Source organism: Astyanax mexicanus, chromosome 13 (genome assembly GCF_023375975.1).
Source record: "Astyanax mexicanus isolate ESR-SI-001 chromosome 13, AstMex3_surface, whole genome shotgun sequence".
Classification (NCBI taxonomy): domain Eukaryota; kingdom Metazoa; phylum Chordata; class Actinopteri; order Characiformes; family Acestrorhamphidae; genus Astyanax; species Astyanax mexicanus.
Window position 1 is genome coordinate 3569397 of NC_064420.1, and position 13148 is coordinate 3582544.

Consider the following 13148-nt stretch of genomic DNA (forward strand, 5'->3'; position numbering starts at 1 on the left):
CGAATATCTCAATGAAATAAATGAAAAAGTAAGAATATGAAACATTTCATAGGTTCAGAGCAAGGTTATAATAATTTTAAAGGTTTCGTTTTAGTTGAATTTCTTCTAAAATTCAGTTCGTTTGAATTCGTTTTGCAGGATTCAAAAATGTATTGTGAAATAAAAATTGAAAAACCACAAAAGTCCACAGAATACCAGCCTTAAGCCCAAAATGCATGTAATACTGCTGCTTAAAATAGCAAATGAACTAGAACACACATCAACATGAAAAAAAAAACACAAATCATACCAGGGAGAAAGACATTAATAAACTCAAAACCCAATAAACTCTACAGGTTTTACTCATTATCACCAGAATTATCAAAATCTTTGAAAAGAGGCGGAGTCTGACTTCACATGTTTTATAGAAGGCATGGACTAAATTACTCCAAAAGGGCATGGACAACTCATCCAGGAGGTCACTAAAGAACCTTATTTCATTCATTTTCGTTTAACTTTAATAACCTTGATTCAGAGTTGTACATTTTTGATTGTGTTTGCATCAATTTATCAGACTATTCATTCACTGTTACAATCAGTTCGCTGTCCAATGAAAAACAAGGATCTCCAACACTGCATCTTTACAGGAGAGAGAAAAAATCTTGTAAACTTTCAATGGAACTCAATGTAAAAAGAGTTTATTTCAGGTCATTTTGAAGAGTTTCTATTGGTCCGTTCGTCAAGAAATTTTGGCACAGTGTAAGGGCCAGTTTATCTGTTTAAATTATGTAGTAAACAAAAAATCGACAAAAATGGAGATAAGTGTTTTTCATTGGACAGCGACAACATGCTGCACTCTGCTGGTTAGTTTATCATGGTAAGAGCTTTCATTTGTAGTAAATATCTGTAAGTTTCTTATATAACGAGATCATTATCTCGTTATATGGCAAAAACACAATATTGTGGCCAGCTCCCCTCCTCCACATCCAGCAGCATTACTGGGCCAGCCGTGAATGTCTGAGCTTGTTCTGGAGCTGTTCAATTATATTTTAGTGTCCCTCCATGGGGACACAGTTAGCCAAAGGGAAAGTGTGATTCATGTTTACTGGAGTGCTGTAAAGAGCTGGTGGATGGTCTGTACCGCAGTCTGATAAACGCTTAAATCAGGATATTGACTCGTGTTCCTGACGTAAATTCATTAAGTGTGTTTATTTAACGTGCATTTGGACAATTTGATTAGAGAAATAGCTTAAGGACCCATGCAGAAGTTGTCCCAAAGGAACTGAAGATAGTAGTCACGAATATGCATTCATTTATATCATGCTCATCATGCTAAAAAGTCTTTTTGCTTCTTTTTTTCATTGTCTGCAAAATTAGTATTCCTTAGTGATCCCTTACTTTAGGCCAATTGCTGTAAAAAACATGGGCAGTATGGTTCTGTTTTCTTCTGAACAAACAATACGGAGTGTTGAGTAGTCTAGTGAGTAGTCTAAATTGCTGGTTCGAATGCCAGTCATGCAGCTTGCCATCAGCTGCCGGAGCCCTGAGAGAGCACAATTGGCCTCACTCTCTCTGGGTGGGTACAGTAGATGACATTCTTTCCCCTCATCACTCCTAAGGTGATGTGGATCAGCACAAGACTGCGTCTGTGAGCTGATGTATCGGAACCGAGTTCGAAAAGAGGCGGAGTCTGACTTCACATGTGTCGGAGGAGGCATGGCATGTGCCGGGTAGCTGGTGCTGGTAGACCGAAATTAGTCCAAAAGGGCATGGACAACTCATCCAGGAGGTCAATAAAGAACCCAGAACAACATCTAAAGAACTGTATGGGAGAAAAAAAATATGTTGATGATCCACAGAACTTTATATTCCTTAGAACTTAATATTCCTAAGACTGACAAACTTTTTGGAAGGTGTGTGTTCCGATACACATAATAACACAAAATTTAAGAAAAAATAAATCATACTGAACGCTGTAAAACATGATGGTGGTAGTGTTATAGTCTGGGAATGCTTTAATGCTAGTTTCAATGCCAGTTTTTGCTAAAGTTAAAGCTTGATTGCCACCAAGAAACGTTTTTTTTTACTTTAATAAATAAAAGTATAATTCAAAAAGTGCTTTTTCTGATATTAAAGTTTGTTTGATAACCGGAAAAATATCAATAAGTCAAAAAAGCAAAACCAGAAGAAACCTATAGGGAGGAAAATCGTTTTTTTACCATGCCACTGTATGTTGTGCTGTCTTGTTCTCATTATACCAGACCTTATTATCGCCATTGTTATTGCTCGCGGTTTCATAAGACCACAGAAGGACGCACATAATTGGACGTGATGTATGATGTGATGTCGGACTGTAAGAACATGGACGTTGGGAGGGTTTCTGAGCGTTTCTGAGCGTTTCTGAGCGCGCGCTGTTTGAACATGAACAGTCACAGTCGTTAACAGTGACACGCACACAAGAACAAGTCTTAATGGATCCCGCGGAGACCGAGCCGAGTCACTGACAGTTCAGACGGTTCATGTCGGGGAAAAGGTAAAACAGCCAGCTGCCTTTCTTTAATGCTAATGATAAAGAGCATATGCCAGAACCTTTTACTCGAGCGGATCGGGCATGAAACTTTTATCAGTCGGTATTTGAGGAGATGGACACTATTGAGTTGCCCTGGGGGATATTGGTCTGAAAGCTGGAATAAACGTCTCTTTCAGCGTTTCTCTCTCTCAGCTTTGCGCTTGGTAGTCTTTGAGAAACATCCTCAAAGAGGTTCTGGGAGGATTAGCCGCTAGAAGGAAGCGGCACGCTAATGTACGGCCTGCGAGGGCTCTATACCTGTTGAGTCGAACGTGATGTATATTTCAATGTTTCTCTGCACGAGCCCCAGGAACACAATCTTGATAGATGTGCATGCAACACAGCCTGCAATATTAATGAGCGGCGACTGTAGACTCTCCGAGACTTTCCGAAGGTGCGTCCCTCGGCTCATGAAATAATTAGCGTCTTAGGTTCGGCTTTGAAGCGCACTAAAACGGCTGTGAGATGGAGTCCATTTCGGTAGAAGGCCGGGTTCACCCGGGGTGCAAAAGCGAAGAGTAGGCTGAAGCATCAACGGCCCCAACGCTTTATTCAAGCTGACTCGGGCCATCAGCACTACTTGGCTTTTAATCATTCCCCCATTCCTCGGGCCACTGGAAATCACTGTAGCATGAGAGGCAAAGAAAAAGCGAGGGGAGAGATGTCAGAAGAGCAGAGAGTAAAAAAAAAAAAAAAAAAGGGTTTCGCCGATTGAAAGCGGCTTCCGCCAGAAAAAGACCTTCTCTAACAAGGGCTGACGACACCGTCTAGACACCTCTTCGGCATCTGCACCTCTTACTTATGCACTTAAAAATTAGCGCTTCCATTTCCAGGTGCAAACATGCAAGATCAGAGCTCAGAGTTGAAAGCGCTGCTGAAAGGTTGATCTCGGAGTTCAAGGAAATGAGGATTTGGCTCTCTATCTTCGGAATCTAATTTGGAATACTTTATGCTCTGAGGATTTCACATAAAATAGAAATTTGTTCTTTGGCCGGAGGCTATAAAACGCCTTTAAAACACTCTATAGCCAATGAGAGGCTACTAAAATATAAAAGAGATTGACAGCTGTTGAAATTATGATTGACATTAGCACATGCAGGGACCTATCTTATATATCGTACACCCTGCGCAAGGCACGTCGCAATGCTCATTGCTATCTTTAAACTTGTCGACAGTCTATTTTACAGCAGGGTAAAAACATTGTACTCTCTATTCAAATCCCGCTGATCTGACTGGATAAATAAGATCATTCATAAATAAATATATGTATAAATATAAATATAATATTTGTCATATTGCCAAGTTCTTGCCAATACACAGCCGTAATGTGTACACACCATAGCAAGATGGCACAGAATTTACAGAATCAATTTGTATTTTTTGCTGAAATACAACTAAAGTTAATATAAGCCCTTATTCCTCAGTTTTTAGAGATCAGAAGCCAATTGGAACTGGCTTGATAGTGATTTTTGTAACCTGTTTGGATTACATGCCTTGCAAAAAACCCAAAAGCTAGACTTTGGTAGGCATTTCGCTCCAAGGTTTTGGTTTGGTTTGTTTTCACACAGGGAAAATTTCTCGCCTCTGATTGGTCAGAGTTGTCTGAGGAGGAGCAAAAAAAAAAATAAATACAAAAAGAAGGTCCTGAGTTCTGGACTAGAAATTACGAAAAGGGAGAAAAATATACGGAAAAAAAAAAAAAAAACATTTGGAAAATGCTTCATGCTTCATCACTTTCTCCTCTATTAAGTGTACTAACCTGTTAAACCTGCATTACAAAGTTTAGTATACAGTACGTAACCTATAGTATTAGTATGTACTGTGCAATTGTGATGCAGCAAAAATGCAAAAAAACAAAAAACAAAACTGGAATGTGCCACAAAAGAGCTGCAGTAAAAAGACTGTATTCCCTACCGTTAGCCTGATGCTAATTTAACACACAAGTTGAATGCAAAATGTGCCTTGATGCAGTTGAACTATTCACTCCAAAGAAGCGTGAAATTAGTGTTTATTTTACTAAAACTAATATTGGTGCTGAGTTGTGTTATCAGTCACGTTTTTTAGGCTAGCAGTTTGCCAGGTTGGAACTGAGTGTTCAGCTCAGTGTTCACAAAATCTGTGAGCCTTAGCATACATACCCTTTTTAAAGGCCATGTTTAAATAATCCCATAGCTTTGCTCTTGGCGTGTCAGTTTGGATGCCTGTAAAACCTTCCAAGTTTTTCAACCTAGCAAGTTCACATGCTAACGCTATGTCCGTGATTTTTGCAATTTTTTTTTACCATTTGAGCTGGGGAAATTTACTGGAATGACCCTCCAGGATGTAAATTATGTACCAGCATGAATTATCAAGCTCGGTAACAGTCTTCACAACCTGGCTGCTTTCCAGCTGAAAATATAGCTGTACAGGACTGGGATAGTAAGCTTAACTAGTAAACTTTAGCATTAGCTAACTTTTAGCTAACGTTTACTAAAAGACTGACTGCTTTTCTATGGGTAGATTTCACTCCACTCAAATATTACTTGAATTGCACTACTGAGGTAAATTTATGAGTAGAATAGCGGTGCTGAAATAAAGAAATGAGAATAGAACTTCTCTTCACGAATTTCGCCTCGGAAGTTTTCGAGGGTTTGTTTCTGAAAAATAGGGCCCTATCATATCAGTGTTATGATATCATATATGAGTCATATAATATACTTAAATATATGTTTTTGTTTTTGTCTTTTTTTTTTATCAGGTATGTGCCGACGGCTGATGACATAGAGATGTATAAGTCCTATAAAGGAGACGTGAATGAACTGCACATCGTTGATCAATACATGATGGAGGTAAGGAATGCTGGGTAAATATTTATATCTCAGGACTGTGAATCACATAAGGCCATGGTGTGAAAGAGACATGTTAAATAAATATATATATATATTTACTCACACATGCAGTATTTCAGTGAGACATGTGTATCAGCAGTATTTTATTCACCTTCTGTTTCGCTATGTATATATTTAGGGGTTTCGTAACAAACAGCCTCATCTTTCACCCACAGTATCACATGTGTCAGATGCCCATTAACTCAGTATCCCAGGCCCACGCTGAGCGGGCAGACTGGGCAGCAGCTGGAAGTGCTTCAGGCGTTATCCAGCACCTTGTCTTTACAGCCCCTCAGCTCAGAAAACAGTGACACCTGTCCCAGTTGTATTCTGTGGCTTTTGCCTCTTGCTGGTTGTGGCCTGAGATGAACTTAATCATCACTGAAAGGAAGCTCTACAGTACACACTCTGTATACAGTGAATAAAACACCTACAGGGGTTGCACAATGAATCTGAAACACCTGTCATTTTAGTATTGAAGGTTTCATGGCTAAATTGGACCAGTAAGAGCAGAGTGTGAAGGAGGTTCAATAAGCAGGGTAAGAGCACAGTTTTACTCAAAATATTGCAATGCACACTATAACATTATGGGTGACATATCAGAGTTCAAAACCAGAGGACAAATTGTTGGTGCACATCTTGCTGGTGCATCTGTGACCAAGACAGGAAGTCTTAGTGATGCATCAAGAGCCACGGTATCCAGGGTAATGTCAGCATTAACCACCAAGAAGGACCAACCACATCCAACAGGATTAACTGTGGAAGCTATAAGAGGAAGCTGTCTGAAAGGGATGTTCGGGTGCTAACCCGGATTGTATCAATCACGGTAATCAAGAGGAAGATGGATGATCACAAGCCATCAAACCAAGCAAAACTGCTTGAATTTCTGCACCAGTAGTAAAGCAGCATAAAGTTATCCAAAAGCAGTGTGTAAGACTGGTGGAGGAGGAGAACATGATGCCAAGATGCATGAAAACTTTGATTAAAAACCAGGGTTATTCCACCAAATATTAATTGCTCTTCAGTATACTTCCTTTTTACAGGGTTATCTATATCATACAGAATGATAAGAAAGAAACATCAGTCTTTAGAACCTGGCTGACTTGATTACTAAAAGACTAGCTGCTTAAAATTGCAGTACCGAGGTAAATTTATGGTTAAAATAGCAGTGCTGAGATTGCGAGTTGCTGTGTTCTTAATGAATGGTTGTTATAGTGTTACTAAGTGGTTGCTATGGTGACCCCAAGCTATTAAACATTACGGTTTTCTGATGTTCTTGCTATAATTTCAAAACGAGACAAACTGATTATAGTTCTAAAAAATCATATTTTTACTTTGACTTAAGTTTTTTACAGTTATCTCGCAGTATGATTGGTCGAGAGCCACTGCATGAAGTAATTTGATTATCAGTATATTAACACAGTTGTACAATATACCAAAGTCATTCTGTAGGTTTTTGATAGGCGGGATCAGTTCACAGGGTCAGCTGTGCTACAGAGCCCTGCTGATAGAAGGTCATGTTCTGACTCAGAGTCACCCGACACGGCCAAGAACAACAATGACATTGGCAGGAAGGGGCAAAATAAGCAAATGTGATGGGCGAATGGCCAACCACTAACTGCAGGCAATAAATATGATAATGAGTAATAACGGTGGCATGATCTCAATATTACACTCAGTCATTATGCATTATGAGACACTGGCTTGTGTATTATTTTGCAAAAATTAGAGTTTTCATTTTTTTCTCCACACTTTATGAATCAGATACACTTTAAACAGTACATGTATAATATATACTTTATAGTATATATGTATATTGCTCTATGTTTATATGGTAAAAGTAACCAGCATCCTTAAATACCTTGAGCTTCTAAAGAAATCACATTAATGTGAATGATGTTTTTATGTAGAAAAAAGAAATAATACCTTACTTGCAATAAATCCTGAAACAATATAGTGTGCATTAAAAATCATGACCTAAGGTGTCTTAAATGTATTGTAAAAACAGTGGAAATAAGAAAAAAACAACAAAAAAGTTGAAACTGAGTGAACTAAAGTTACGTAAATGATCATTTGCTGATCGTTTGTCTGTTTGTGAAGTTCATGGTCTGTCTGTATCTTTTCTAATTATTACAGTGTTTTAAGGTATTCTGTAGAATACAGTATCTCTGCTATACAATTTAGTCTAGGTGAGTGAAAGACATAAAAACAGGGGAAAAAAGAGAGATGGTAGCTGAGTTTCTTTGATTTTACCAAATTAAAAACCTCTGGAATATAATCAAGAGGAAGATGGATGGTCAAAAGCCATCAAACCACCAAACTGAACTGCTTGAATTTTTGCACCAGGAGTAAAGCAGCATAAAGTTATCCAAAAGCAGTGTGTAAGACTGGTGGAGGAGAAGAACATGATGCCAAGATGCATGATTAAAAACTGTGATTAAAAACATGTTTATTCCACCAAATATTGATTATTTCTGAACTCTTGAAACTTTATGAATATGAACTTGTTTTCTTTGCATTTTTGAGGTTGTATTTTTTTATATTGTAAAGTAATATTAAACACATGAAAACCGTAAATGGGCACATATGGAATTATGTAGTAAATAGTAAAAAAAATATCTGGATCTCTATTCACATGTGTATTTAGTTTCTACATTAGTTCTGTGTTACCAAACGTCGTTTCATCACCAAACGCAGTCAAAGCGTTAGATGCTGTGGTTTCAAGCGGCAAGGGAGGAATCACTCTACATCAGGCAACCTGGCTGAAGCATTAACAGTTCATTTCACTGGAACTAAGGGGCAGAGCACAATACCTGGAAAACAACCACACAGCATTATCCCCCCTCTACCAAACTTTACACATGGTACAATGCAGTCAGACAAGTACAACTTGAGAGACCTGCAGTTTTTTAAATGTTGTTCTGGGACATTTTGTGACCTCCTGGATGAGTTGTCCATACCCTTTTGGAATAATGCAGGTTCTATAAGTTTGATAAAAATGAGAGAGAGAGAGAGAGAAAAGAGTGGAGGTAGAAGATAGACAGGGAATAATAGAGATGTTTGACAGGTTGTGTTTACTGTGTGTCACTTTCTTCTCAGCTGTGTAATATCCCGTACCTGAGCACCCAGCTGGACCTGCTGCTGACCCTCAGAGAACTGCCCATCAGTATGGACGATCTGAAACCGGTCAGTGTCTCTCTCTCTCTCTTTTTCTCTCTCTCTCTCTGTTGCTCACTCTCTCCTCTCTAGACTCATCTCTGAGTGACAGGCTACTCTAAATCTTTCTGTTAGTTAGGGATGAAACTGAATATGAAGAAATGCCTTCTCTCCATCTGTCCTACTAACCAGATCGAGACACTATATTATAAACCCAGCTAATGTAAACCTGAACACACTATTTTATATACAGCAGTGCTGCAGATAATATAAACAGCTTTATATTAAAACTATTAACTATTAAAACTATTTTTATAGATATTAGAAATATTCCCAAAACCAAAAAGAAAAAAAAAATCAGTGGATGCTATGCACTGATCAAGCATAACATTATGTATAATGTATAATACCACATTATGATCATCTTTCTACACCCATTTTTCTTTTCTTTTTCTTTTTTCAGCTCCACTGATCATATAGATTCACTTTGTAGTTCTTTAATAATCACAGACTGTAGTCTTGTATCTGTTTCTCTGCATCCTTTATTATTATCCTCCTTTTACTCTATTCTTCAATACTCAGAACCCACAGGATAGAAAATTAGCTAACTTTTAGCTAACGTTTACTAAAAGACTGACTGCTTTTCTATGGGTAGATTTCACTCCACTCAAATATTACTTGAATTGCACTACTGAGGTAAATTTATGAGTAGAATAGCGGTGCTGAAATAAAGAAATGAGAATAGAACTTCTCTTCACGAATTTCGCCTCAGGAGTTTTCGAGGGTTTGTTTCTTTCTCTGCATCCTTTATTATTATCCTCCTTTTACTCTATTCTTCAATACTCAGAACCCACAGGATAGAAAACCACCACAGATTTATTATTGTTTTATTATTATTATTATTATGGATCAGATACAGCAGCAGTGCTGCTGAAGCTTTTAAACACTCACTGTGTTTAATCATCACTCACTGTTCTCCACGCTACTATTAGATATAATCACTTCTATTTATAGCTGCTGTACTTTGTAGGTAAAGTAAAATCTAAAAGAAAGTCAAAAACAAAAGGAATCATGCATTACACGAGAGATAGGTAGATATCTAGGTGCAATACTCTGCAGGAACAGGACGGAAATTAGAGATAATGTAAATAAACACAGTATAACAGGAGTGAGCAATCAGTAGCTGGGCGAGTGAGAGCGCTGTTGCGTCACGTGATTGGTTGTGTGTCAGAGTTACGGTGAGGGTGCATGCTGGGAGCTGGAGTCTAAGGGGAAAAAAGTTTAATATTCTTATTAATATTACATACATTTTTACGTGCATCTTCACAGCGTGAACGAGCAGGTCAGATTCCAGGTCAGGTTTTTTAAAAAAGGAAAAAATAAATGTTCTGACTTGCATGTGCAGGTTCCACTACGTTAAAAAAACTGTATGAATAATAATAAAAATAATAAAAAAAAAATGTATTCAGTGTAAATAGACCTTCAGACTGGACTTTTCTTTCAGAGGAAAGTGCTCTATTGTAGAGAAGGACCAAGGATGCAAAGATTATTATGCATTATTACGGCAAAATAGCAGAGAGCGAGAGTGTATGCATGTGTCTGAATACCAAGTGATGTGCGAGTGAGTGAGTGAGTGTGTATGTGTGTGTGGATATATGTGTGTGTGTGTGTGTGCACATGCACTTGATTTGTAGTTAACTGTGCATTGCATTGGTGATTATGATTGACAGCGGACTCATAACACGAAATTGAAAAGTTTGTTCTTGGAAAAAAACAATCTTATGCGAAGAGGAAACCGGCGCTGGACTGAGAAGGCCTTACGAAAGTTGCTTCCTGGGGAAAAAAAAAAAGGAAAAAAGAAAAAACTCCCTGAGAAAGAGAAAGGATAAAAAGCTCATTCACTAATGCAAAAGATAATTCCGACGGACAGCAGGCTCCTGGAGAAATAAGCAAAATGGATTTGTGGGAGGGGAAAAAAGAGTCCACGCATTAATATGTAGTGGCTCTGCTCCTAAAGAATCTGCACTTAGAGCCGGGTGAGTCTTTTTTTTTTCTTTCCTAATGGCCAATCTCTTCAGGAGCCCTTCAGGTCTTTTATTGCGGGGAGAAAGGTAAGGCAGGGCCAGGGGGGGGGAAGAATGGCACCATAAGCAGTTTGATAGCCTTTTCTTGCTGAGCGGAGACAAAGAGAAAAGTTTCTGCCTCCAATTCCTCCTCAATTTCCCAGTTGTTTTCGGAAGTTACCCTTTGTTTGACACTCTATTGTGGCTGTTGGTCTTTCTCAGGCTTTTCCAAGTGCATACTTTGTTTACTGAATGGGGATGATGTCGCTGCTCTTAAAACACTTTTCATAGGATAAAAGTGCAGCTTTTGATGTCGTTACGCTAGCTAAACACAGGATGCTGTTAGTGGATTACTCTTAGTCCAGCAGTTTTAAAAGGAGGTGTTTAAAAACTCCAGCAGCACTGCTGTGTCTGATCCACTCAGCACAACTAACACAACACATACTAACATACTGATCACTGCCATGCCAAGCATTGAAGAACAAAAAGAAAGTGAAAGGAGATTTTTTTAGCTTGATTAGTGTATATTTATGTATATATTTATTGAACAAAACAGACATGGACAAAGCTAAATCTTAAATCATCAACTAAATCACAGTTAGAAAACCAAAAAAAAAAAAAAAAAAAATCAGATAGAAAAAGAAACCCCAGAACAAAGTTAGCTCAACTGTTAAAATGAAATAATGCTCAGTATGAAAGTATATAACCAAACAGATGATATGTATATAAAACTCTGGAATTTGTTTTGTTTATATTTTATTCTATACTACGGACAACATTTCTCCCAAACTACAAATAAAAATATTGCCATTTAGAGCGTTAACTTGGCAAACAAGATGCAGCGCTTTCAAACTTCAAATAATGCAAAAAAATATTTATAATGTTTTAAGAGTTCAGAAATCAATATTTGGTGGAATAACCCTGGTGGTTTTTAATCAAAGTTTTTTTCATGCATTTTGGCATCATGTTCTCCTCCACCAGTCTTACACACTGCTTTTGGATGACTTTATGCTGCTTTTTACTCCTGGTGCAAAAATTCAAGCAGTTCAGTTTGGTGGTTTGATGGCTTGTGATCATCCATCTTCCTCTTGATTATATTCCAGAGGTTTGCTGTTTGGTCTGGGAAAGGTGTTGAGCATCATGTGTAACAGGAGGGATTTATCTGAGGTTGTGGTCTGAGGGGATGCACAGCACAGTGGGGGAAATGCACTCAACTCAGCAGTTTTCAGCCATTCGAGGGCTTACACTCTAGCCTCAGGGATTGACAGTAGTGGCAGCAGCATTGGCAGTAGTGGCAGCAGCAGTGGCAGCAGCACTATCTAACCAGCACACAGTGTCATCCATCTGTTTTCAAAAATATTACAGAGCAACATATTTCAGCTATTACTGTAAAAAAACATGTATTACAGTGTAGTTACTATTTAAGACATAGCAGAACATTATTGTAATCTGCTACTGTAACCTTGCAGTGCCAGTGTGTGATGATCATATATTAATTAAGAAATATATCGTATCGTCCAGCACTACAATGTAAATCTGGAAATTGCACAATTGAAAAGTAGTTTGTTAGAACGCAGGCAGAGCGCAGCCTGGCCCTCTGCAGAAAGCACCGTGCCGTAAACAAGATATAGCCCAGGCTTCTATCTCCACCGCTGACTCCAAATCCGCAGGATTGTCTGACATGCTAGACTTTTTAAGCCCACAACATTAAGGTGGATTTACCCGCCATCTGACGGGCAGGGCGCTAGGCTGGAAAATAGGGCCGGCTCAGCTGGGGGAAGGTGGAGAGCTCTCCAGGTGTGACCTGCTGTGTCTCAGCAGCAGGAGGAGAAGCTTCGGCCCCAGAGGTGCTGGAGTTCAGGAGAGCAGAGCTCTGCTGTGCTTAAGAGCTGATGAGTGAAATGAAATCAAATGAAGGAGAGGGAGACGTGGAGCAGGGATATGAAATATGAAATATAGGAACAACGTGATGATGAGCTGTGGATTCACCTCACAATAAATAATAATAGTAATATTAACAATAGTACTATAATTCAGGCTACCACTTTAAAATGAGGCTCATTTATTAAGAGTATATGATAAGTTTATATCCTTAACAACAGGTTTGTATTCTGGTTCTTGTCCTAGTTTGCTAAGAATGAATATTAAAGAAAAAGTATTTTATACACAAATAGAACCAACTATAAAAAAGCCAATATCCCCTTGCAAAAATGTGGAAAAAATTCCAAATTGCAAAGTAAAAATTATGAAGTTCAAATGTGTGGAAAATATTTTTTAAATAAGTTTTAAGGGTCCTTACAAATTTGTGCTAAAATACATTTATGAAGACAGTCCAAATAATGATATAAGTCTTTATTAAAAATGGTTAATCCAGAATTAAGTAGTAAAAAACAGGAAGGATCAAGACCAAATGTCGAATATGTAGGCAAGAGACATATAAGCAAGATATGTGTCATATATAGAAAATATACACAGAAATAAACATAACATGGGCAAGAGAACAACTTTGTAATG

At 38.2% G+C, this 13148-nt stretch overlaps 1 protein-coding gene across 1 annotated transcript in view; it reads left to right on the top strand.

Moving 5' to 3' along the window:
• Positions 1-13148, top strand: part of LOC111194087 (uncharacterized) — a 60030-nt gene that overhangs the window by 26116 nt on the left and 20766 nt on the right. The window contains exons 10-11 of the mRNA XM_022677208.2: positions 5286-5376; positions 8515-8601. Coding sequence (XP_022532929.2) covers positions 5286-5376; positions 8515-8601 — 178 coding nt within the window. The remainder of the gene's footprint in view (positions 1-5285; positions 5377-8514; positions 8602-13148) is intronic.